Source organism: Rhea pennata, chromosome 4 (genome assembly GCF_028389875.1).
Source record: "Rhea pennata isolate bPtePen1 chromosome 4, bPtePen1.pri, whole genome shotgun sequence".
In the NCBI taxonomy this organism is placed as follows: Eukaryota; Metazoa; Chordata; class Aves; order Rheiformes; family Rheidae; genus Rhea; species Rhea pennata.
In genome coordinates this window covers 49,400,725-49,425,550 of record NC_084666.1, presented here as the reverse complement: position 1 = coordinate 49,425,550, position 24,826 = coordinate 49,400,725, and the positions used below count along the sequence as shown (strand labels likewise).

The 24,826-nt window shown below is 34.4% G+C and overlaps 1 protein-coding gene across 1 annotated transcript in view; it reads right to left on the bottom strand.

Moving 5' to 3' along the window:
* TTC29 (tetratricopeptide repeat domain 29) overlaps positions 1–24,380 on the bottom strand; it is a 127,984-nt gene extending 103,604 nt beyond the window's left edge. Inside the window, exons 1-3 of the mRNA XM_062574759.1 lie at positions 24,289–24,380; positions 19,844–19,927; positions 4,470–4,693 (exon numbers count right to left, since the gene is read on the bottom strand). Of these exons, the coding sequence (XP_062430743.1) occupies positions 4,470–4,693; positions 19,844–19,927; positions 24,289–24,380 (400 nt within the window). The remainder of the gene's footprint in view (positions 1–4,469; positions 4,694–19,843; positions 19,928–24,288) is intronic.
* Positions 24,381–24,826: the final 446 nt, after the last annotated feature.

The following is a 24,826-nucleotide window of genomic DNA, read 5'->3' as shown; positions in this document are numbered from 1 at the left end:
CAGCACTGTTATACCTTTCAAGGACATTTATATCTCTAATCAAAAATAGTCTGAGAAGTGCAATTCATTTCTCATCCTCACTACTGCACAGCCTCAAAATACAATTTTCTCTCAGTGAAAGACAACAGTATTTTCATACACCTATCAAGAAATAACTGCATATATCAAATGCTGAGCTATATACATACATTGATTTGGCATTTTTCCTGTATTATGCTTTAAAAAAGATTTTAACAGGAAAGTCACCTCTTCTTTTTTTTTCTTTTTTTCCCTTTCCCCCCCTCTTATAGAGATCAAACTAGCTTAGTCCACAACTGAGGGAAGATCAATGAATAATTAGAAAAAACTCCATTTTAAAGTCAGCAATGTTTACATTATTTGCATCAAAGAAGACCAAAAATGAATGCTGTCAATGATTATTGCCAATATTTCTGCCAGTTTTTCAGGATAACGCTGGCTTTTACCTAGGAAAAAGTAACTGTATTAGCAATTTTGCTGAGAAGCTGCAAGGATTAACAATAACCCACTATTTTTAAACATTTGAGAGGTATTCAAATACAATGAAAAGAATATTAGGTTAGACAGATAAATAAGATTTTCTCTGCACATAATATAAAACTAGTAACAGATGATTTAAAAGAAAGACTTCTGCATGACCCTGGAGTTCAGTTAAAATGCATGTTCCACTAAACATGAAAACAGAGAGAATATTTGCTGGTGTAAGTAAAAATAAAAGGTCTGTCCATGTCCAGTGTAAAGATAGTAAACAAAATACTCAAAAAACAAACAAAAAAACAAACAAACAAACAAACAAACAAAAAAACCAAAAAAACCCACAGCCCCCCAGTCTCTACATCATGGTGGGCCATGTTGCTTATGACTAAGGAAACAATTTATGTTCCGCATTGTCGTGTCCCAGAACTACAAAGTACCAGAAAAAGGAAAAGACTAACATACTCCACCAATAGATATGGAACAGATGAATGAACATCTCGCTTTCTCTGTGTGCTGTGGTAACAACTATAAAACTGTACACTCAGGAGCAGCAGTTGTAAGTTATATTCCCTATAAGACAGCAACATCCTATGACACAAAAGTATCCAGTGAGAAACTGAATAACAAATGGGAAAGTTATTTACTGACATGCTAAGTGATGTTTTGTGAGATGAATAGTCTACAAACATATTCCTCAGTGGATGCATTTATGTCCCAAGCACTTGAGTCAGAGGTGGCTTTGCTTAGCCACCTGTAAATCTTTAGTGCCTTCCCAATTGCAACCAAGTCTGTAATGGAAGAAAACACTCAAATCAAATATTAATACTGAAAATTTAAGAGTCTTACTCAAAACACACAGACTGCAACAAAAAGAAAGCTCTCAAGCAAATTTCTAGCTCTAATTAGCACAAGACCCCAAAATACCAGTGTGTTCTGGAGGATATGACACTCCTAAAGACAAGATAAATGTAGGCAGGTGACATGGCAATATAATAGCCACATACATGGTTTATGCTTGAATTGGAGATCTGGATCATATTAGTTTAGAAAAAAACATAGATAAAGTTTATGAGAAGTAGAAGAAAAATATAAACAAAAGAACACAGAAAAAATCCAGATTTGGAAGAATTTAAAGCATCATATAATGGTAATGAAATACTGCTATCTATGCCAAGCAACCATTATTAACAGGTTATTACAAGCAAAACGTACAAACTTTGTCACAGGAAAGGACAGGATTCTTTAGCCTTTTATACCTCCTCACTACAAATAGTAGGATAAGAAGTATGTATCCATTGTCTCAGCACATACTGTATTCCTCAGTACTGGAATAAGTATATGGACTATCAGATAATGGAGGACTTGTAAAGCTTAGCAAAATAAAATTTTCTTTAATGACACTAGCTTTTTATTCTTTGCTGAGATTTCTTCTCTCTCCTTAGAGCTTAGCAAAGAGATATTTATTTGGTTATGCTCATGGATCTTTAAAGATATAGTAAACTAAGCCACTGAAGCAGAGAAGACTTTATGCAACCTCTTCAGTTAAAATAGACTTTATATGGCAACAAAGTTTAAGTCAAAATGGTGGTCATCTGTAGGTAAGCCATCACTTAAAAGCTATCACAATGGAATATATTTATTTCTCTTATTAAAAGAAAACATAAAAAATGCAGCTGTGTTAAGTACTGAAATTATTTTAAAAAATATAATACTTTCACTTAGACCTAGCACAAGTAAATTTTTTTTTTATTATTTTATTTCAGTTGCAGATAATCTTTGACTTGCTATGGTCATTAAACAGCAAGTAGTATGTTAACAGACATAATGCTCACATTTTGTTTTACTATCTCTCTTGCATGTTCCAGGATAATCCACTTACCACTTTAGGCTGAAAACCCACTCCTTCATGAAGTTCAAATGTCAAAAAACTTACAAATTTTAAGATTTTTTCCATCATTTTATACTCAAGATCTCTTTTTTACCACAACAATTAGCTCAAAACAGCATACATGAGACAGGTAGAGTCTCCTTCTGATCAGTAACATCAACCATACCATAAAATTCTCACAGTTCACAGCCCCAGATATTATTTTTAGCTTTCTAAGCCTCTTTTGACTTGAACTGTGATGGCTAAGGAGCAAATGCAGGTCAGTTGTTGCTGAGACTGCTACAGGGTGGTAAGTTCCAGCCAAAGGGTGAGGTATATTGCTGAACAATTCTTAAACGTTGTCAACTAAACTTGTCAGAAGATCATAAGCCAGAGCCCCAAGCGATTTGATTAAAAATCAGAGAGTAACTGAATTAGCAGAACTACTGAATTAGTATTTAATGAACTGTATAATTCATACATTATCCTCACAGCATTACTAGTTCTAACATCAGCAACATGACTTAGCATTCATCCCTTCACATAGCAGGCAGTTGAAGCATGGAAACTGGTGAAAAAAACAAAGCTCAAACTATACCCTGATCAGGCAATTCACTGAAGATGCACTTGCCAACCCCACTGACACAGTCACATCATTTTATTTTGTTTTAACCAACTTCAACAGGCAAAGTTTGGAGATACACACTTGCAGAGGCAAGATACAATCAGCTAGCTGACTGGTGGTATCTTGTCTCTGTGAGAGAGGAAGGGTACATAGAGTCCAGCATAGAACGACTGCTGGACTCAGGAAGAGACAAGGACCTCTGCAAGGACCTCCACAGAAGCAGGACCTGCACAGTCAGCACCACCTTGGCTCTCTGAGAGCATGTCGGCCTAGTCTACTGTCACGCATCAGTTAATAACACTGAAAAAGATCTTGCCTCTCCAAAGGCATGGAAGGAAGGCAAACGATCCTCTGCAGACAGCTGCAGGAAGCAGGCCCATCAAGATATGCTGTATCTACTACTTTTGGAATGTCAGAGCATTGGCAGATACGCTTATGTCAGGGCAGTCTAAGGGCAAAACTTCTCTCTTGCACTTCTGCGAGTTACAGGAGTGTTTATTCAGTTTTTAGTTGCAGTCTAGAAAAATCCAAACATTCTTTCCTATCATGGGCTGGCTAAACTTTCTGTCTAGAAGTACAGTAAATTAAAGATAGATAGCTTTTGGCTTTCATAATGAATACAAAATAAACATTTTAAATGAGCAAATTTTAAATGGTGAAGGGTTTTCCTGTTCTTTGTTAAAATGAAGCTTTCTGTTTCTGAAGTTCATGCAAAAAGTTCAGGTCTCAAACTCATAAGCATAATTTTAGGTTTCCATCCTTGTCATGATCGAAATAGAACATGAAACAATACTTATAATGAAAGCAGCTCTGCTGCAAAATAGGACTATAGTAAAAGCTTTATCTGCTTCCATTCATACAATTATTCTAAAGGAGAAAGACAGAATAAGTTAGGTTACTATTTATAGCAAAAGGAAATGATAAATATGAGAGCTCAGTAATGGGCACCCAGTAGAAGAAATACAGTAATTTGGAGTTATGTCTTCACTAATATCTAGTAATTCACAGGTGGCATGTTACATCGGTGTGCTGCATTTTATTTGACATGTTCACAATCCTTTTAAAGTCAGTCACAAATCCAAACATAGTTAGCAGACAGGGTATTTAATAGAAACAGATTTATAAAACTATTACTACCTGAAACAACATTTCACCTATTAAATTTTTCTACTCAAAATCAATAGAGAAAGAAAGATAATAAATAATGAAACCATAAGAAAATAATTGAGATGTTACCAGAACTATAAATATATCTAACATTTCTGATGATACCATAATGCACTCTGGATATTTTCCCCCTTTTATTTCTCAGAACCTCTCTCGGTATCTGCAGTTCCTAATCATTTATTCTATAAATACAGCTTAGTTGACTAAGGCTGAAATGTGCTAAGATGCAGTAACGCTTCAAATTCATACATGAAACAATTTGGAAGCTTCCCCCAGGCATTCGCTGCCGCGGCTACCCACAATCCCCCCACTTACCTGCTCGCTGGGCTGCCTCAGCCCTGGTCAGGAAGTGGTAAAGCTGATCCAGCTTATCAGGCTGCTCCTCCAGGGACTTCTGCTGCCATATGGCTGACCCAGGCCCTGCAGCCTCCCTCAAGGCATTCCACTTCTGTATCAGAGTGAAGAGCTCGGAGAAGGACTTGTGATAACCCTGTCGCAGCATGTCTATGCAGATGTTCTTCTTGTATGAATTCCTGCAACTGGGAATAAGAAAGGTGGATTTTAATCCTTTAAACCTGCATTCTGTTTTCCACCTTACTAAATAAGTACAGATACTAAAACACTATTCAAGAAGGGACCTCTGCAGCTCACCAGTGGAGAAGGGATATTTTCTCCCCTACTGAAAAAACATTCTGTTAATGTATGATTAAGGAGATGCACCCTAGGGGAGTAAATATAGCAAGAGTGAATCAATACTCAAATATACATTGCAAACGTGTTTAAAATATACTGGTATTCAGCTGGTACTGGCCAAAGAGGCTGACTGATGGGAAAAAAGAGATATTTACATTAGTTTGTGGAAACACAATAAACTCTTAGTTTGCTTTAAAACAGTGTACAGGGAAAAATGAAGCACATTCTGCATGTCAAAACAATGTATATGTTAAATAGTTTTGCTGGAGGTTATGATGGCTTGGTTTAAAACGTCAAACAAATGCTATGCCAGAAACACAGTCATTACATACTATTTTGCTTCTGTTTAGCATACAACTTCAGCTGGGACTGGTATACTGATATAGAAGTTTGATGATTCTCCCTGATTTGAAAATCAAATGATATTTCCACAGAGCTACAATGATGAATTTATATCAAAGTTATACCATTCACAAACACTGATGAGACATACATATCAAAAACATGCATGATTAAATATTCTCAAGAGGTAATAGATCTTCTGAGGCACTGTTTATGGAAATAATCCAAATATTTCTTTCAGGTGGCATGAAACAATCACTGCATCCCATCCTGAAACAAGCTATGAGTCCAGTGGGAATGCCTGCAACCCTAAGGTACACATGTAAAGGTTTTCAGGAGTAGGTGTCTAGTGTGAGAAAACAAACCTTTGCTCCAGTAAAATGATAAGGACCTAGAAGTGCTGACTTTATTCTGTAATTTCTATTTAAGCTTCCAAATTGTTTCAAAAACTGTCTTTTTGGATTAAAATGTACTTAACTGCAAATTCTCTGAGTCTTCAAAAGAAATATGGAATTGTGAAAACTGAGATTTACAGCATATATAATAAATTCAGATGAGCCTCATAATAAACAATAATGCGACTAATACTTCTAGCTTAAAAAGAGCTACCACAATTCTTTAACAATTCTAATAAGAATGTAAATGATAAAAACAACTCCTTAGCTAGATGCACATGGAATAACCAGTAATACGAGATTTAATAAGTGAATAAGCTGTGCTGTTTATTTCATATTTAGTATCTTTAAAATAAAATCCATTAATTATTACACAGATACAGATGAATTCTGCATATGTATTTTTCTTACATTTCAACTGCAAACCTGAACAGAAAAATATTACACGGTTCTAAAAGATACATGACGTGATTTAGGCTAGGCAGTACTGAATTTATTTTTAATATATAAATAGGTGTTTTTCAAGATTGAAAAGCACACATTATACATGCATGCAAGGGAAAATATATAACCATTCTGTATCAGAAAACATTTGCAACATTTCTTTTCTAAAAGTAAATAAGAAATACCTTTAAACATTTGAAATTTAATTTGTCAGAATATACTATAATTGAAACATATCAGATCCAAGACATGCAGCTTCAAAATACTGTGCAGATACTATGTTAATATACTGCAATGTATTCTCTACTCTTTTCTTTTTCACATTTCTATCCAATTAAAAGAAAGTTGAATAATAAAGGTAAAAAATTTCTACCAACTTGCACAGGTCTGAGACTGAAACCTACAATAATGTAACTCAAAGCAGTGGAATCAATAGTCTTTATAGCTGACATAGATACATATTTATTTATTCATACAATGTAGTATCTATATTTATAAGGCTATGTACATGCACTAGATGAGCACATATATTAGAAGTAAGTAAGTATGCTAAAATATCATAAAAGTGACTAATCAAAATGTCATTTAGTTATTTTTTAACACTGCATACTAGCTGAGTACAACACCAATACTTACATAAACAGAAAAATTGTGTCCATACAACATATTTGCTGCAGATCAATGCATTTTACTTGAAGTCATAGCACATTTTCCCCACAAACAGCATAATAATGTTAATAAACAAACCAATACATTTACATACAGAAAAATAAGTCATTTAAAAAAAAAATTTGTTTCATCACTGTTTTATTGAAAGCCCATGTCAATTAACAAAGAAATTGAAGTAATGCTGAAATAATCATACAGTACAGACCACATCTCTTTCTCAGGCAAGGATAACTGTGTTTATAACAAATAAATAAAGAAGCTATCTACTGTCAACACTCAAATTTTAGATATACATATAAAGAGTAAAGATAAAAGTTATCTTACAAAGTTGTATCTAAAAATAGAAAATACTTGGAGAGTAAAATAATACATTTGTGTCCTTAAGTTACTGTTGTATACAAGCCGTAAGTGACTGATCATACATGAAGGATAAAATAAGGATAGAAATGAAAGATATTATGGGGATGAATGATAGTGTCACCAAAGAGCTCAACACTCCAGCAAATTCTGAAATTGCTTCAATTATCAAAGTATCAAAGTATCTGGATGAAAATGCCAGTATGATTTTTCCAACACAGAGTGCTTTAGAAAAGAGGGGTAGTGCAGGTGACAGAAGTAAACTTTTCATTATATCTTCAAATAAACTATAACTGCTCAAGTGATTGCTAGCCTTTGCATATTGTGTCTTTATAATACCATGCAATATGTAAAAACAGAGATTAAATGGAATGACTGATGTTTTATATAAGTGAAGATTATTTTATTCCTAATATCAGTAACTGATATTTAATTAAATGCACAGAATTTATTTTATAAAAATCCTTAACTTCTACTCTATGTTTCTACTATATTAATAAACCAGTTTACACGAAATCTTTTGAATCTTACTACCTAACAGATTAATTAAGTTTATTTTACTACACGGTGTTCACGCCAATTGTAGGTTTCCTTTGAACAATTAGGTTACTTCAAGAAGCAAAGTGGAAAAAGATTGGCCTTTTATTCAGCGAAAGTGGCGACTTTCCTGAGGTTTAATGGTCTCTGGGGGCATCTACTGGAAATCTGGAAAACTGCAGTGAGAACGCGTTAATCATGCAGCTGTGGGCGCGACGAGCCAGGGCAGCAGAACAAAGGCGGCACCAGCCCGCTGCCCGCTCGCCCCGGGCAAGCGCCTGTACGAGCCCCCCGGGAAGGGGCACGAGGTTTGGAAACGTTCCCTGCGCTTAACTCCAAAACTGAACTGTGATGTGCAGATAAACCTGAAGTCTTCTCTCCCTTTTGAGTGATCATATGTGCATGTTAGGAGAAAAAGATTTTAGATATATTTTTAAAAATGAATTATTTTTTTTAATATGGGACATATCTATATATTTAACATTATGCTTAAAACAAGGAGATAGATTCATCTGCTCTTAATTTAGAACAATGGATTTAAGGGTTTTTTTAATCTGTAAAATTCAACAGATGAAGGACATAATTCTCCACACAAACACAGGTGATGCTAAGAGTCCACTGCTCATCCGACTATACCCTCATCGTTGTCGGTACTGAAACCTGGCTGACGTTACTAGCTGCTTGTTTACACAGGCTTACTAAAACAGTGACAACGAGGCTCACTTGGTGGGTCTGGTTTGAAATTATGCATTTGGCATCAGCAGTTACTGTTACATGGTATTTTATAGCACGAGGCGCGGAAGAATTCTGTGTGTGCATTTGTGCTTGTGTGTAAGGAAGAGATCAGAACATTTTTCAGTACAAAATAAATAACCACCAAAAGCTAAAATTACCACTTTAGTGGCACCATGAAGGTGATTTTCACGTAGAGTTTAACACTGCACTGGTGGAAGCAGTTACTGAATGAGGATCTGTGAGCCTGAAAAAGCACTGCTATTGTTAACGTACCAGGTACTTTAAATACACCAGGATATTGCTACAGGGATTTTACTTTTCTTACACTATACATCCACTTGTGTAATTTTCTTATGCAGGTTTCTTTCAGTATCATTATTATTCTAAGAACACCTTCAGTCATACTGAGGAATCTGACTTAAGCATAGTAAGTGATTCTACTCTTTCTTCACTAGTATAAAAATTAGAAATACTAATCTTTACAGAGGCTAATGAAATCACACTATTGTTGCAAACCCAGGAAACTTCCTATGCTACTGTATTGTACTTTTACAAGAATCTTATGCAAAGTCTGGAGATCAGGGCAGTACCATCCCTTATTCCTTTTAACTTCAAATCCGATGCAATAAGGCTATTTGCACTCTACCTTTTACATTGAAAGAGAGGAAAGAAAAAAGAAATTAAGCCAAAAGACTTATACTGCTATTAAAAATAATCAAACTGATCAATATATCATAACAGAACTACTTGTCACCAGTGCAAAAGGTTACCGTTTTCATCTGAGAATTTTTTTTCATATCAGGGTTCATATCTTTAGGTTTTCTAAGATTAAGCAAGTACTACAAGTTAATGCCAGCTGCTGATTTTTCTACAAGTGCATAGTAACAATCCCATTTGTAAGACTCAAAATGGCATGGAGTAAGCAGTGATACAATATAAAATATTAGTGTACTTGCAGCGTAAAATAATTACTATAACAAATACTATAATTCTTAAAAACTTTATTGAAATACGTTTTATCCACTTGGGATCTTCTTCTGTAGTCGGCAGGTCAATGTCTGATATAAATGCCTCAGATCAAGATCACAAAACTAGACCGAAAAAAATGGACTCTTTTTGCCTACGTTTATTTAAACAAAGATTATATATCCTGTTTATAAAACTATAAGAAAATGGAAATTACATGCAGTAAGCTACTTTGCACTTAACCTATGTGAAAACACACACAGTATAAACAAGGAGATATCAGAATTGCCTCACTAAAATTTGAAAAGTATGTGCATTAAGTAAAAACATACTACACAGAACATTGCAAACTCAAGCATGCTATAAGCGTTAAAACTTTCAGGATGCTTCTTCTAAGAATCAAATGAGGAAAATTATTTAGTTATAGCTGGACCCCCCAAACAAGTAATTTTTTAATACTGTTAATGACCAACATCTAAAATAAAGTTTACACTTTCGCAGAGCATTGCTGGACATGAAAAGCAAATATTTAGCTGCCAGCTAGGTATGTAACCATAAAGTAGGATTATTACAGCAATATACAGTCTAACTGCCTAAAGATGTATGTATTTATATATGAAAGCTGAAAGATTTCATCTTTTTGGCATTTGGTGATGCAATCACCAGGTTACAGTAGCATAAAACCATGTACTTGCACTGCTGCAATCCACATGATCGTATATTAGGCTACAAACCACCAAAATTAGGTACATACCTAACTTGAAAACTTATCTGAGTAGTCTGAGTATCTGAGTTCAGTGGGTAAATGTATATACTTTTACATAAAGGAGTTTAGTGAGTCAAGTCCTCACTGGGCCAGTGTATGCAGCGTATTTTCATCACATACTGCAACTGATACAAAGATATTTAATTGATTCAGGGCACTGCCCCCTTTAATCCTGGTTTAAAGACTGTCTGCTTAAATAATTTTCTTTTAATAAAATATTTACTGGATAGTAATATATTAAATTGTAGAATATAGTAATCTCATTAAATGAAAGATGTGAAAGTACAGTAAATGCTACTAAGTAGTAATAGCTTACGCATCAGAATTTTTGATTACTAAGACTGAGAATTAAGATTGGGGTGAGAGGGGTGCTGTGTTCCGATTCCAAAATATAAACTTGAAATATCTAATTTCCAAATATAAAAAGCATAAATTTCCTTCAACCAAACCCTTAAATGTTATAAAAAGAACTCCATACTCTAAATAATAAAGAAAAAATATTGCATTTGAATTTGTACATATAATTAGAATGGAATTACTTTGATAACAACTTAGATAACTCTAAGTATGAAACTGTTTATGGATCTGCCTATTGGCAGAAGTATGAATGAAAAGCTGAAAACAAAATGTATCAGAAAATATATATGCAGTTTATACCATGTATTTTACCAATATATAGGTACAATAATAGTCAGCAAAGTAAGACAGTATTTTTCATGTTATCTTACAGTCTACGATGGTAATCAAACAACACATTTACCTAAATCATGTAATCAAAAGCAGATGCATAACCTGTCAGTAAGATCTTGCAATGAAAAGATATTTTTGTCTCTCTTCCTTTTGTTCAAAGCTACACTGCCACTTTAATACTACATAAAATGAAAAATTAATCAATTATAAACATCAAAGGATGACACTTAAAATGAATGTAAGTACTGGAATAATTAAGAATAGTCATTAATACAGAAAATGGAAATATAAATTTAGAAATGAACTTTTGGCACATTCTGTCTCTAAACATAAACGTTTAAAAAAACTTTAAAGCTTTAAAAATAAAGATAGAAGTGCTACACTCACAGAAATGTTCTTTATACAACAGGGTACAAACACCTGTGATTATTACCTACTGTTTTAAGCATAATTGGAAAAAAGCATCATCTTCATTAATCTTTCTGCTTTCCTTTCTAAATTAATTATGTTCACTAACAGGAGGTAATTCCACTTACTTTTTTATAGACTATTATTTGTCAAAAGCTAAGTATTTCTTAACCTTTCCCCTTTACTTCGGAGTTGATCTAGCGGACTAAGAGACAGGAATGTCACAGTTCTGAAGCCATTTCCTTTGACTTGCACAATATTTAACAAGTTATTAAATTTCTCTGCATGTTTCTTTCAGCCTGTAAAATTATGTTAGAAAATAATAGTTATTGACTTACGGTATCTTCTCAAGCTGAAGCTATGGATTAGCATAAAGCACTATACAAGACTATGCATTTATTATCATGCTATTGCTATGAACAATTCCCATAGTATTTTGCATTTGTTTATGAGACCAGATTCAAGTTCCCACTAGAACTTACTCAATAGTCTAAGGACAAACACACCACACAGAGATGAACTAAAAGGGAAAGAAAAGAGAGGATTTTACACAGTTCCAAAACATTCACTGCGAGAATTACTAGGAAGTCATGATTATACCAAGGCAAATTAGGCTGTCTTTTTTTATTTCAGACTCCTTTTGTATGTTGCAGATGCTTCACCTCTGTGGACTGTTTTAAAAATAGAAGTCAGTTGTGTACGGCTTGTACATTATCTTCTCTACTAAATACTGTTGAACTACGGAGAAATGAAAGTACTAGAAAACCGTAAGACCAAACTTAGTAAAAACAACAAGTTACATAAAAAAGAAAAACTTCAGCTCACTGTGTTCTTCTTTATTAAAGTATGTCATGTATTTTATCTTTGCAAGAGTTTGATGAGTTTTTGCAAGTAAAATTCTGTTTCCTCTATACTTGCTAATAGTCATGAGAATCTGTAGTTTGCACCTTCCCATTAAAAATGTATTGTATTTTTTGAAATTATTCACCCCGCCTTTTATCCAGATCATGTCTTTGAAAGGAGGAAGTAGATAATAAATGGAATAATTCATGATTTCCCATTAAATATGAAACTTTCTTTTGCAGAGTTTAGAAAATGAAGTTCTACATAATGTACAGAAGTTGATTAGAACTTTTTTTAACCTTTTCAAGAAAAACCTTTCACATTACACAAATGCACAGAGAAGTTTCTTCAAGAAACGCAAACTATTCACTTCCCACACAGTTCTGTCTTTTAGATCATTGCCTAATTACACTAAATCATATGTTTACCAGGCCTGAAATTCACACACATTATTCATTTGACCAAAAATAATGCGTGCCTCTAAGTACCAAAGTCCTTTTTGAAATTTTTTTTAAAATAAACATTGAATTCTGATCACGATAAGCAAGATTGTTAGGAATTATTCAGACAGAAAAAATACATATTTAAATAATATTGTGAAAGCAATAGCAAAGAAATTTAAAATTTATCCATCTGTTCAATAAGTAACTTGTGCCATTTCCCTCTCCACAAGTATCACATCAGCTGGGAGTTTGGGACAGAGAGCCTTAATTTAAAATGTCTTTTATTATGAAAGGATACTTCTTTTTAGTTTTGAATTTCCCTTTTCCATATTTTTTGATATTTAAAAATGAGAAAATATCCTTGTAAAATGTAAATGAGTTCCTACCAGTTCTAAACCGCAGTAATGTAACCAAAGAGGGTCATAAGGTGTTCTGGTTATAGGTCACATCCAAAGACTGACATCAGCAAGAATAGCAAAATCTTTCTGGGACCTGAATATGGAAGCAAAAGAGCAGCTGACTTCATGCTCTCTTTTAATGCTATGTCCTTCTTCAGCTCCCTGTAGCTCTCTTTCCCTCTGTTGCGCATAGAAGTGGAAGTGGAAGCAGCTTGAATCTGTGCATCAATCACAGCCAAGTCCTGTGCAAATTGCCGAAATACAAAAGGAAAGCAGAACGCCTGCTACACCTACACACCAACAGATCCAAATCTTAAATTGCCTTTTGCAGGCTTTCTTGTACTAACAGCTGCCCCTCCTCTGTCTTAACCTCACACTAACAACATAGTTTTCACAACCCTTATCCTTAGCAGTACCCCTATCCCTTGGGATCGACCCTTCATATAGCTTTGCTCCTAATGAATTTTGTGGGGGTTGCCCAGCATGCAAATGGTCAAAACCCAAATTCCCAAATCTAAATGAATATTTTTATACATGTTCCGAATGGTAAATCTCCTGTGAAGATCTCAGCTTGTGAGAAAGAAAACTTACCAATATAATAAGCTTATTACTAGACAATGGGTCCCAATCTATTTGTTGAGGAAAAATGCCATAGATCATCTATGAAGTCAAGTTACTGATCTACTTGATAGAGGTGACAGCAACTAAAAAATCTGGAATAATCAAAACCCCATTCAGGTATTTGTATTCAGCTTCCTTGAGGGGGGGAAAAAAAAAAAAAAAAGAGAGAGTCCATCAACACAGAATAATAAAATTAAGACATCTCTAGAAAAACAAATAAGACGACAATTGAATCCTGAAACTCTTGTGATTTAAACTTATACACAGAGGGCAAGATCAAAAGAAGCTGAGTCTAATAGTATGGCTTACTACTCCATCATGGCTATTATGAAAATAGCAATAAATAACTCTTCAAACTAGACAGCTGGTTCAAGAATCTCTCCTCTTCATCAGCCTACAAACTCCACTCTTCTTCCTTACTGGACTCTCCAGATCACCCTGATCTCTAACAAGGTGAGGAAGCTCCTGTCTCTTTAGTGTTGGACAGACTGAGTTGAATATTCAGAGATCAAGTAGCAGAACATGTAAGAAGCTAGAAGAGAAATCTCATTACTTCCTCATATTTATTTTGAACACTAACACATAATTCCACATTAATTATCTGAAATCTTTTTTTCTTAACTCTATGCAGTTGAGACAGACATTGAAAATAGCAAGTACTCTTTTTAAAAAAAAATTATTGTCCCTTTTAATTCTCTCTAAAATATACTGTATTCACTGAAAAATAGAAAAATAATTTTCTGCCATATGGCACTAATATATGATTTTAAATAGATGCCAGGCCATTTTTGTTCCTGACCTGCTAGCTTCTAGTAGAAACACTGCACTAGAAATTAGTGTCCAAGAGATATTTATTCTCTCTGATCTCCTTTACAGCTTCTAAAATTCAACAGCTATCCAGCATAGGATTTGGCAGATTAAATGTACGTGTCTACATCTGAGCTCATCACCCTTATCTCTCTATATAGGCAATGGAGAGAAATAGGTACTTCAAAAGTGTTATTTGCCTTATTTTAAAGCAGTTGACTGAATCCTAAAAGATGGAGCTCATCTGATCAAATGATTTATTCTTATTTCTTTCCATTGATTATAAAGGGTGATTAATCAGTCAAATGGATCTAAGTTAAATTTGGGTGAAATCCCCGTTGGTCCTTTTGCAGAGAAGGACAAAAGCTTATGGAAGCAAAGAATTACACCATATTCACTGGTCTTCACTCCTAGAGAAAAAGTAGTATATTCTAGCTCTCTTATACTTAAAGGCTTTCTTCATCAAGAAGCATCAGTTTCTATAGCTGTTAGATCAATCCAAAAATGGTAAACACATAATATAGACTCTAATAGTAAAAATCATTCCTTGTGGCCTAGTGCAGATGATGAGAATTACTTGACCAAAAATCAGGAAGTTCAAGTTTTATTCTTCCAAAACCCCATAATTTAAGGGACATGTTTGCTACCTTCCTTCCTTTCAAATTAACATAAAGGTATTTGATAAAATATGAAGATGCTGAGGAATGATTTCAAATTTGGAGGCCCCACACAGCCTTCTGGAAAACTCCAACATCATAATTAATTGAAGAAAAGTAAAACAAAAGAATGTCTTCTACCTTTATAAACTCTTCAAGTCCCTACTTCCTGGAAATAAACCCTAGAACTTGAAGGATACTGTCTTCTACAGAAGAGCACACTCTGAATACAAAAGCTGCAGAACATCGAAATCTTTTCACCTTCCTAAAGAAAATGGTGCAGAACCTGCAAGGAGTCAGAGACCCACCTTTATACGCGTTGCAAAGTAGTTTAATGATGGATCTTACCAGTATTATTTGAGATAGTAGGCATGTTGCTCTGGGGGCCACAGCCCATCTGAGAATAAAAGCCTTTCCCTCTTTGTGTCCAAGAAAACCTTCAAATAGACCAGCCTTTTCGTGAATTCTAAGCAGAACAATCCTCAGATCTCAAAAATAACTGACTCAATATGTATAAAATGATGTCCTGCCTGGACAAATCAGATCAGAGCACGTCTTTACTGACAAATTTATCACAGTAAGCTTTCCGTAACACACTGATCCATCTCCTCACAAGACAGAAAACAAAAATACTATTGTTTTTGCATGTGTAGCTCAGCCATACTTTCTTTATGTATTATTTACGTGTCATCTGACTATATGTAAGTATAAAGAGAAGACACTAGGAGGATTCTAAGTCCATTCTTTGATTCACAGAAATATACCTATTAAGATCAGCAACAAAATATTTTTACATTACTACTAACTGAAACTGTTCCTCTCATGAGAAAGATTTCCAGGTCACTCTTTCTAGTCTTAGTTTTGATGATATGGTTTTCTTTGGATGGTTTTGAAGAGAAGAGAAGAGAAGAGAAGAGAAGAGAAGAGAAGAGAAGAGAAGAGAAGAGAAGAGAAGAGAAGAGAAGAGAACTGTTGCTTGATCATTCTTGTTCTGACCAAAAAAAAAAAAAAAAAAAAAATAGGGAACAGGAATGACACTATCCAATTCTGGTATTTTGGTATTCTAAATGGTACCTAAATACTATTCTGGGCTCTCATCTCATTTGAAGATTCAGTTATTGAATCAGCCTTTTAATAAAAATCACCTTACTTCACACAAGCTTTGTGATTCTGAGATCAGTCATAAGGATAATTTTCAATTTTTACTGCACCTGATTTTGAGCAATTAATAATTTGGTGAATCAATACTAAGAACAGAAACTATTAGGAAAAATAAACTGGAAGCCAGTGAAGTCAGCCAACTTCCTTGTAAGCTTATCAAGCCTTAACCTGTGGCAAGAAAGCAGTCACATTCTGCATTAATGGAAACCTATACTTTGTTTCCAATTTCAACTTCTTGCACAACACTTCTGATTTCAAGTTACAGTCTTAGAGAAGGGAAAAAAACCCAAAACAAATGAAAAAACAAAGTTTCAATATAAAGCACTATCTTTCTTTAGCAATGGTTTTCCTCTTCTATCATACCTGCCTGGGTCAAAAAGTATTACAAAAAAAAAAAAAAAAAAAAACCAAAACAAAACTCTGCATTTTTCCACAGATAAATGACATAATAACACAAGAGCATTTAAAAAAATTATTCTCATTTGATGAAGTTTGGAATAGGATTAAATAATTACAACAGAAGGGTAACTTTAACCTTCCTTTTTTTCCTTCAAATACGAAGAAATTAGCTTATCTTAATTTTAAAGAATGTTGCTTAACATATGATTTTATGAAACATTTTAAAGAACATTGTTCGTTCTTTAAAATTGTTTGTGCTACTAACCATAACATTCTTTATAAATGGTAACACAATATTATCTGCGTAATATGTACTGAAAAAACAAAGGGTCTTTAACATTAAGCAGGAGTATTACTGTGAGAATTTGTCTTGACAAAATAATGAGGTAAGGCTATTATTAATCTGTGTATGAGCATATTGCTTGAAAATATTGTCCTTTTTGAATGGTACAAAAATCATTCTAATTTTAGCAGCTATATTATTGGCACATTGGTCAACTTTTCCATCCGGAAGTTCCACTGATTTCTCTCATCAGCATGATGTATCAATTATCAGTACAGAGGATCCAGAACTTATGACACCTAACTTGAGAATCCATGCATCAGTACATTCTAACACTAATAAATATGTATCTAAAAATATAATACCACTGACCTGCATGTGCATAACTGCTGTCAGCACAAATAGGAATGAATATTTACTTCAGTCCAAAAAAGTAAATTTCTGTTAAAAATATTCATAACCTAATTTGTTTACTCAACTCTATGGCATTATCACATTGGTTAAAACTGTTTGCTTTCTACTCCAATTTTAAAACATTGTCAGTTATCATGATTTTTTCCTGGGGGAAAGAAATCTTGATCATATATTATTTAAAATTCGGAAAAAAATTTATTTAGGGAACATATTTCAAAGTATCTCAACAAAATAACAAGTATTTTTGTGGCACAAGAAAAATATTCCATCCTTTTACATATAAATGTAATAATCTACTTTTAGAAGGGAAGCAATATTTAAAAACTCATAGCAGATGCAAACCATTTCTCACACTTTTTAATAAAAAGCATCTGTTGTACGCTGAGGAATACAAAGCATAATATTGATCTCAGTGAGATCATTTTCAGATATAGCATTGCTTTATTTTATAAATTGGTTTAAAATTACATTTGATGCATTTAGATTTTTATAACTAGATTAGCCTAGTACTAATATAGCTGTGTAGCTGCTAGTTTGTTATCATTTTTTTGCTCCTAAATTATTTTAACGGGTTTATGGAACAGCCGCTGGAAAATTATATACTACAGAAATTTTGCAGCTCCAGAATTATTATCAATAACAAATATTCGGAGAATAGTTAAATACACAGAACAAGCAAATAATCTTTTAAAAATGTACTTAAAACACTTGGGTAGAAATAAACCAGAACACATATGGTATTTCAGTTTTATTTTCTTAAGAGGCTTTGACAACTTTGAAAAACAGCCTATTTTGAAGAAGAAATGTTACTAAGGAAAACTGTTACAATGGATCCCCTCTTTGTCTACGTACCGTAGAACAGATGATAAAATTCTCTCTTCATTGTGGATTTCTGTGCTAGTTTCCTTTTCTGCAATTGCCACACACTTTCAGAGTTTGGCTATAAAAAGAAAAATCTTAGAAGAACTGGAGTTTTTTCTGTTTTTTCCTTTTTTGCTATTAAAAAATATAGCAGTAAAAGGCTGATGTGATCAAATCAGAGCAGTAAAATGAACTCGGAAGCCCTAAAGCCTTCCTATAATAGCAATGACTTCCTGGATAATCACAGAGAAAATACTTCTGTCCCTAGTATGGTTGAGTACACTATGGAGATCTGCTGGAGTTAAAGAGAGAAACAGTTTTTCCTCACTGGTAACGGAAGTCAGCCTGCAACAAATGTAGCATATCGACTACAGCAGCACTGTATAGATGGTACAGAACAAGGTAATGATGAAGGAATACATTTATTTCCTGACCCACCAGAACCACGTACTGGTAAAACGGCAATGTAGAGCTCCCCGCCTGGTCTCCTAACTCGCTTTCCCCCAGTGTCAGGCTGCTCTCCCCCACACACCACGGCCCCACACACATTAAAAGAATCTCTCAAAGAGAAACAACAGAACAAATTCCACTTTGCAAACCTTAGGTTGACACAGAGAGGGTCCTATGCAGACCCATCACTGAACCAATCTTTAGTTCATCACCCTCCAATCTAATCCTAATTCAAAAAGAAAAGGGGGGCATGAGTATACTTTAAATAGGCTGCTCTCCTAGGTCAACAGACCAGATCCGTTACAAGCTTTGTGCTGATTGTTTAAATATGCATTAGCTTTATCACGTTATCATTGTGAAAATAAAGATGAACCAGACATATTCCAGTAAAAGAAAGTGGGTCTGCTGGCTGAGTATTATATTGTAGGGGTTTAGGATATTGCTAAAGTTATCACCCCTAAACATTTTAAGAGTAACAACTTAAATTTGATAATTTTCTATATTTTAATTAGAGACAATAGTCTCTAATTAAGTTCAGTCTTAAGTTCAAGGAAGATTTGAAGGTGAAAAAGAAGCATATTTTGCAAGAGACTGGCTGAACTCCTGTCTGATTGATAGAAAGTTTCTATGCTGCAAGGGTGGTGTTGCAATATTCATTGTTAAGGTGCCTAGAGCCCTTGTATATGCATCTTTTTATTATTTAAATATTGAAATAAATAAACCATCTCACTTAAGCTACCAGCAATTCAGATTTGTTAGAATTCTTTCATTAATTTTGATGGTGTTGAACCCAGATCTGTTAAAAGACTCCAGAAAAATAAGTCAGTCAGTAGTCTCTTGTAACTTCTCAATGTAAATACCTCAGCTGTAAGAAATCAAAAGTTATCTGGATTGCTTTCATTCATTGGGTTTTTAAATAACTAATGGCATATTAAGCTTCACTGCAGAAGTCAGCATTTGGGCTTGGCTAAATAATAATTCAAGATTACAAGAACATGCATTTTTGTACACTAAGCTTCAACCCCAGAGGAGATGTACTAGAGGCTCAAAAAAAAGAGTGCAATTTCAAATATAATTACTGACACAATCTTAACTATAATGTTACAAATGTGATATAATACATCGGTAAATATAAGAATTAATAAAGCCAAGGAGTTAAATTCTTTGATATATTTAAGATCAGGAGAAATGAACCATCATTATTTAATATCAACTTTAATTTTTAAATGCCAAGTTCCACTAAAAAGGGTAGGGCCTAGGGAACTTTAAATTTAAATGATTATGATGACTAGAAACAAAGGAAACAATAAACTTAGTGGATGTTAAAATGACTCAAAAAAAGCCAACTTACGCAGCAGCTTCTTGTTTTGACAGCCCTTTGATATTCTTCGCCAAATAATCATCTATGCCATCTTTGTCTTTGATCAAATGAACCCTAAATTTAAATGAAAAAAATTAAAAGAAACACTGTGAGGTGCTGATATAGACTTCTGCAGCATGTATAATATATTAGCATTGCCAAGTAGAGCTAAACACTGAAATATTGACAAAGTAATGTATCAGACAGATTCTATAAACACATACAAGTATCTTTTTAACATTTTGGTCTGTAGCTGTTTTAAATCTTTATTTCTGCAAAAAAACCACAGTTGGTATCAGCTTTTAAGGACCTGATTATCTAAGATTTCAATCCAAATAGCAGGAAATTTTGTAATAGCTAAATCAATACTAATTGATTAAGCTATCCACATTCAAACTGTTTTTTAAATCAGAGCCATTACATTTTTGCATTTTCAGTGTATACTAGACAGAGTGGTTTGATCTGTTTTGTAGTTAACTCATAAAATTAAAAAAAAAAGACTCATATATATTTTCTTTTGTGCAATGTGGCTGTTCTCATCTTTCTACAATTTGAGCAGTATATTCCAAAAGGTGGTTCACTAGGGGGTAATCCAAAGGGCACTACAATATTATTATTACAATAATATTCCTAAAAACTTCCGGGTGCATGGATCTAATCCTAAAATTTGAACTGTATGTTATTTCAGCTTTCATTTCAGCCACCACCTCTTTGCATCTCTGCTATGATAACCAAGAAATGCCTTGCATTTTAAAGGATAACACACGCATACTGACCATAAAGTGAATTTAAATAGATTCTGATATCCCAAGTGTCGAGAACATTACCTTTCTAAATAATGTGAATTTACATTTTTTTAAGAGAGCATGAAGATCATCAGGTTGATCACTCAAAGATAAAAGAAATTCAACATTAGTGTTGCACATAAGTCTCTCTCCTTTCTCTGTCTGTATCACCCTGCTGTCTTTCATTACAGGGATGAGAGTAAATACTTTTCATAATGTTAGCTAATATAAGCATGGTGTGCCTTATTGCTCCAAGAATACCAAACACACTTCATGAAGCTCATTTAAATGAAATCCAAATAGCAAAGCAACATTGAGATATTTCAACACTTCTGTATTTAAAACATTTTAATAGTGAAAACTTCTGGCACAAATAGGGTGTTTAAATCCGCTCCAGAATTTATTATTGAGCTGCACCAATAAATGTTCACACTTTCATGTATGACATAACACATTTATATGATTTGCTGCTGACTACAAAAAGTAGACTTAATAGGTATTGCCAAAAATTTAGTTATAATCAATATCCAAGTTTTCACACCAAAATAGTCACAATCTAGGAAGATCTATAATGTCATTAAGATACTGAAGATAAGGTAACTATTGCATATTTTAAAATGATGCAAAATATATTCCAAGATATATATGTTTGTATCAGGTAGCTGAAAAAAATGTTTAAAAAATATTTCTGAAAAATAAATACAAACTACTCAGTAGACGAAAGACATAGCTGACCTTTGCACTTTAAGAGTGAAAAAGGGACTTTTTTTCACATACAGGAATATAGAGAACACTGGATATGGAGGACAAAAAAAGTTCTAAAGTCCCAAACTGAAGTCAATGAGTCAATGACAACAAACAAATTTCTAGGCAGCACTGACACCTAGTTGCAATTTAATCTATACTGCAGCTAAAATATTCTCAAACTGGAATACTGAAAAGCCTGATGCTGTTGCACTATCTCCACAGAGATATTTCAATACTAAACAATCAGGAAAAACCCCACAGAATCATATACAATTTAGAATGACATCTGCCTTATAGTCAAGGTACAAATTACCGAATTTTGGTTGGGAACTTAAAAAAGTTCCCTCTAACTTTTTGGGGAAAAAAAAAAGACAATTACTGTCAAGCAGAAAAAACCTAAAGCAACAACTTTCAAATCAATCAGATTTACAATACTGGGTACTGGACTCATGTGACTACAGAGTTATCCAGCATAAAGAATTTAACAGAAATTACTGAATTACCGAAATAGTAAATACTTATTGCTGGCCCTGGCTGATATTATCAGAGACGTCCATGCAGCAACAACATAGAAAAGACAGATAGATTATAGTAGAAATTTCCCTCACCTCAATTATTATTTATAACGGCTTGTTATATGCATTAAAAATAAGAAAATGACTTAATGTGAAAAACTGATATCGTGACTTAGAACAGACAGTATTTCATAACAGAGAAACAAGGTAAAGATGATGCATTCTTTCCTTTCTTCCAGAAGTTGTCACTTGCTTTTCCCAACTTAGTTCAGCCTTACTTCTCCAGTGCTCCCATGATGACTCAGACTACATTTCATAGTTTATCTAAAAATCTTCTTCACCTGTAAATCGGGTTCTACTTCATTTTAAGTCACTCTCTTACTAAAAACAAGCATATTTCAATCCAATAGGCAGCTAGCCCACAGTTAACATTTTATACCACCTGTTCTTAGAACTACTTCTCTTACACAGAAAAAAAAAAAAAAAAAAAAAAAAAAAGAATGATTTTTTCTAGAAATAGACTTCATGATAAATTACATCTGGCTTTTTAATCAAAGAACAGAACAAAATAAAAACAATCATACAAAGTATGAGGGACAAAGCCAAACTGATGCTCCTAACTATTCCCACTCCATACTCCTCCTACTCATACATCTTCTACACAGGTTTTCTCAACATTCCCTATAAAAAAAATGGCAGAACTTGTCTTGCTCTAATCAACAGGGATCTACTGCATGGTCTAGACCATTACAGTCTCACATTTCTTTTTGGCAGATAGGAACAACTTCTCTAAGAGTGGTGGAGAATGATCTTCTGAAACTCCCCAAAGAAACAAACCTAGTTCTAGGACAAATTCTTCAGCAGTGTAATTACCAGAAAAGGTGATGGCTAGAGAATACAGCTCTAGCTATCCTTTTCTAAATTTCCGTATTTTTTTAAGGTGACATCACTACATTTCCTTATTCTACCAGCATGTGAGACAATGCCTATCAGTATGAGTCCCTCAGAAAGGCTGGGGCCAAGCAGACCTTGTTTCTAGATCCTTGCAGCTTTTAGGCATGGACAAACAACTGCTAAATTCTGTGATGCTCTGGGCCTTTGAATCAAATGCCTATGGGAAACACTAGGACTCAAAACAAAACAAAAACTTTAAATATAGGCAATTCCAGGAAAAACAGCGTAAATTTTCAGGGTTATTAACTAATGAACACACTTGTTCTATGAAGTAATGGGGCAGAGTAGTTACCGAGAGAGCGGTGCACATTCAGAGAGAGACAAAAGTGTCTGGATAAAAATAAATGTAAGGAGAACTGAGTGCAATTGATTGGGTAGCCACACAGATGTATGCAGGAGGAAAATGTCTTGGAAGAGATTCATAGAATAAGTAAGGTTGGAAGGGACCTCTGGAGATCATCTAGTCCAACCCCCCTGCTCATGCAGGGTCACCCACAGCATGTTAGAGAGGGTTGCATCCAGACGGGCCTTGAAGATCTCCAGAGAAGGAGACTCCACAACCTCTCGGGGCAACCTGGTCCAGTGCCCCATCACTCTCACAGGGAAGAAATTCCCCTTCACTTTCAGGCAGAACTTCCTGCGCTTCAACTTCTGCCCATTGCCTCTTGTCCTGTCCAATGGGACAACTGAAAAGAGTTTGTCCCCGTCCCCTTGACACCCTCCCTTCAGGTACTTGTACACATTGATGAGATCCCCCCTCAGTCTTCTCTTCCCCAGGCTGAACAGGCCCAGCTCTCGCAGCCGTTCCTCATAGAGCAGGTGCTCCAGCCCTCTGATCATCGTTGTAGCCCTCCGCTGGACTCTCTCCAGTAGCTCCATGTCTCTCTTGTACTGGGGAGCCCAGAACTGGACGCAGTACTCAAGATGAGGCCTCCCCAGGGCTGAGTAGAGGGGCAGGATCATCTCCCTTGACCTGTTGGCAACACTCTTCCTAATGCACCAGCTTCATTTTCTCATTTATTAAGTACAGTAATATTTTTTTCCAAATCCAGTTTTATTCATCATATTTTGAGGTGCAAGAGTGTATTCTGCTCAAATAAAGAAGGAAAAAAACATATTTTTCATCTGAAAAGACACATTTTCAAGGAACTATATTCAGATCTATGCAATATAATACCTGCTAATAGGAAATAACTTCCTACAGTTCTTGAAAGGATTTTGAAAAATTAGGATGAATTATCTACCCTGAATATAATAAATTTCCCATTTTGCTCTTTAGAAAAAATTACATAACTTCTCTAAGAGAGAATTTTATTGCCTTGATTTTTACATTTTTAAATATTGTAACAAAACAAACATATTTTTTTTGCCTTGGGACAGCCAATTGAAGCTATTCACAATAAAAAAGTTACTCTACAAGAAAAAAGGCACCTACCTTGCAAAGTCTAATGCTGGGCAAACCATTTGCTCTATGAAGGTAGGATGTCCACGTGGCCTTTGTATGATCACTGGAGGCAACATATTCATTTTAACTACAGGAAACAAACAGACAAAATCCACATTATTTGAAACCCTATCTTCACAGTGATCTTGTTACTTATCCTTCTTCTGCCAATTCCTAGCAAACTAAACACTGCACCATGTGTAAAACTGGGCTCCTGTTCCACACAAATCTTTTCAGGCCTCAGCATTACTTCACTAGGACATACTGCATAGGAATGTTTATGCTATTCCTTTCAATAGCTTTCTCTATTTCGTTGGGATGCTCTTGACTTGCAGAGGGGTAACTCTTTCAAGAGACTTGCATGTGATTCCCTATGCTTCCCCAAGCTATTTAGGTCTCAAGTTACGAATAATATTTTATTAAATTAATACATAAAGCGGAGAAATGATTGATCATGTAGTGTGTGGTACAACATCAGGCATTATATTAACATTCAAAATAATAAATAATTGTAATAGTAACAACCATT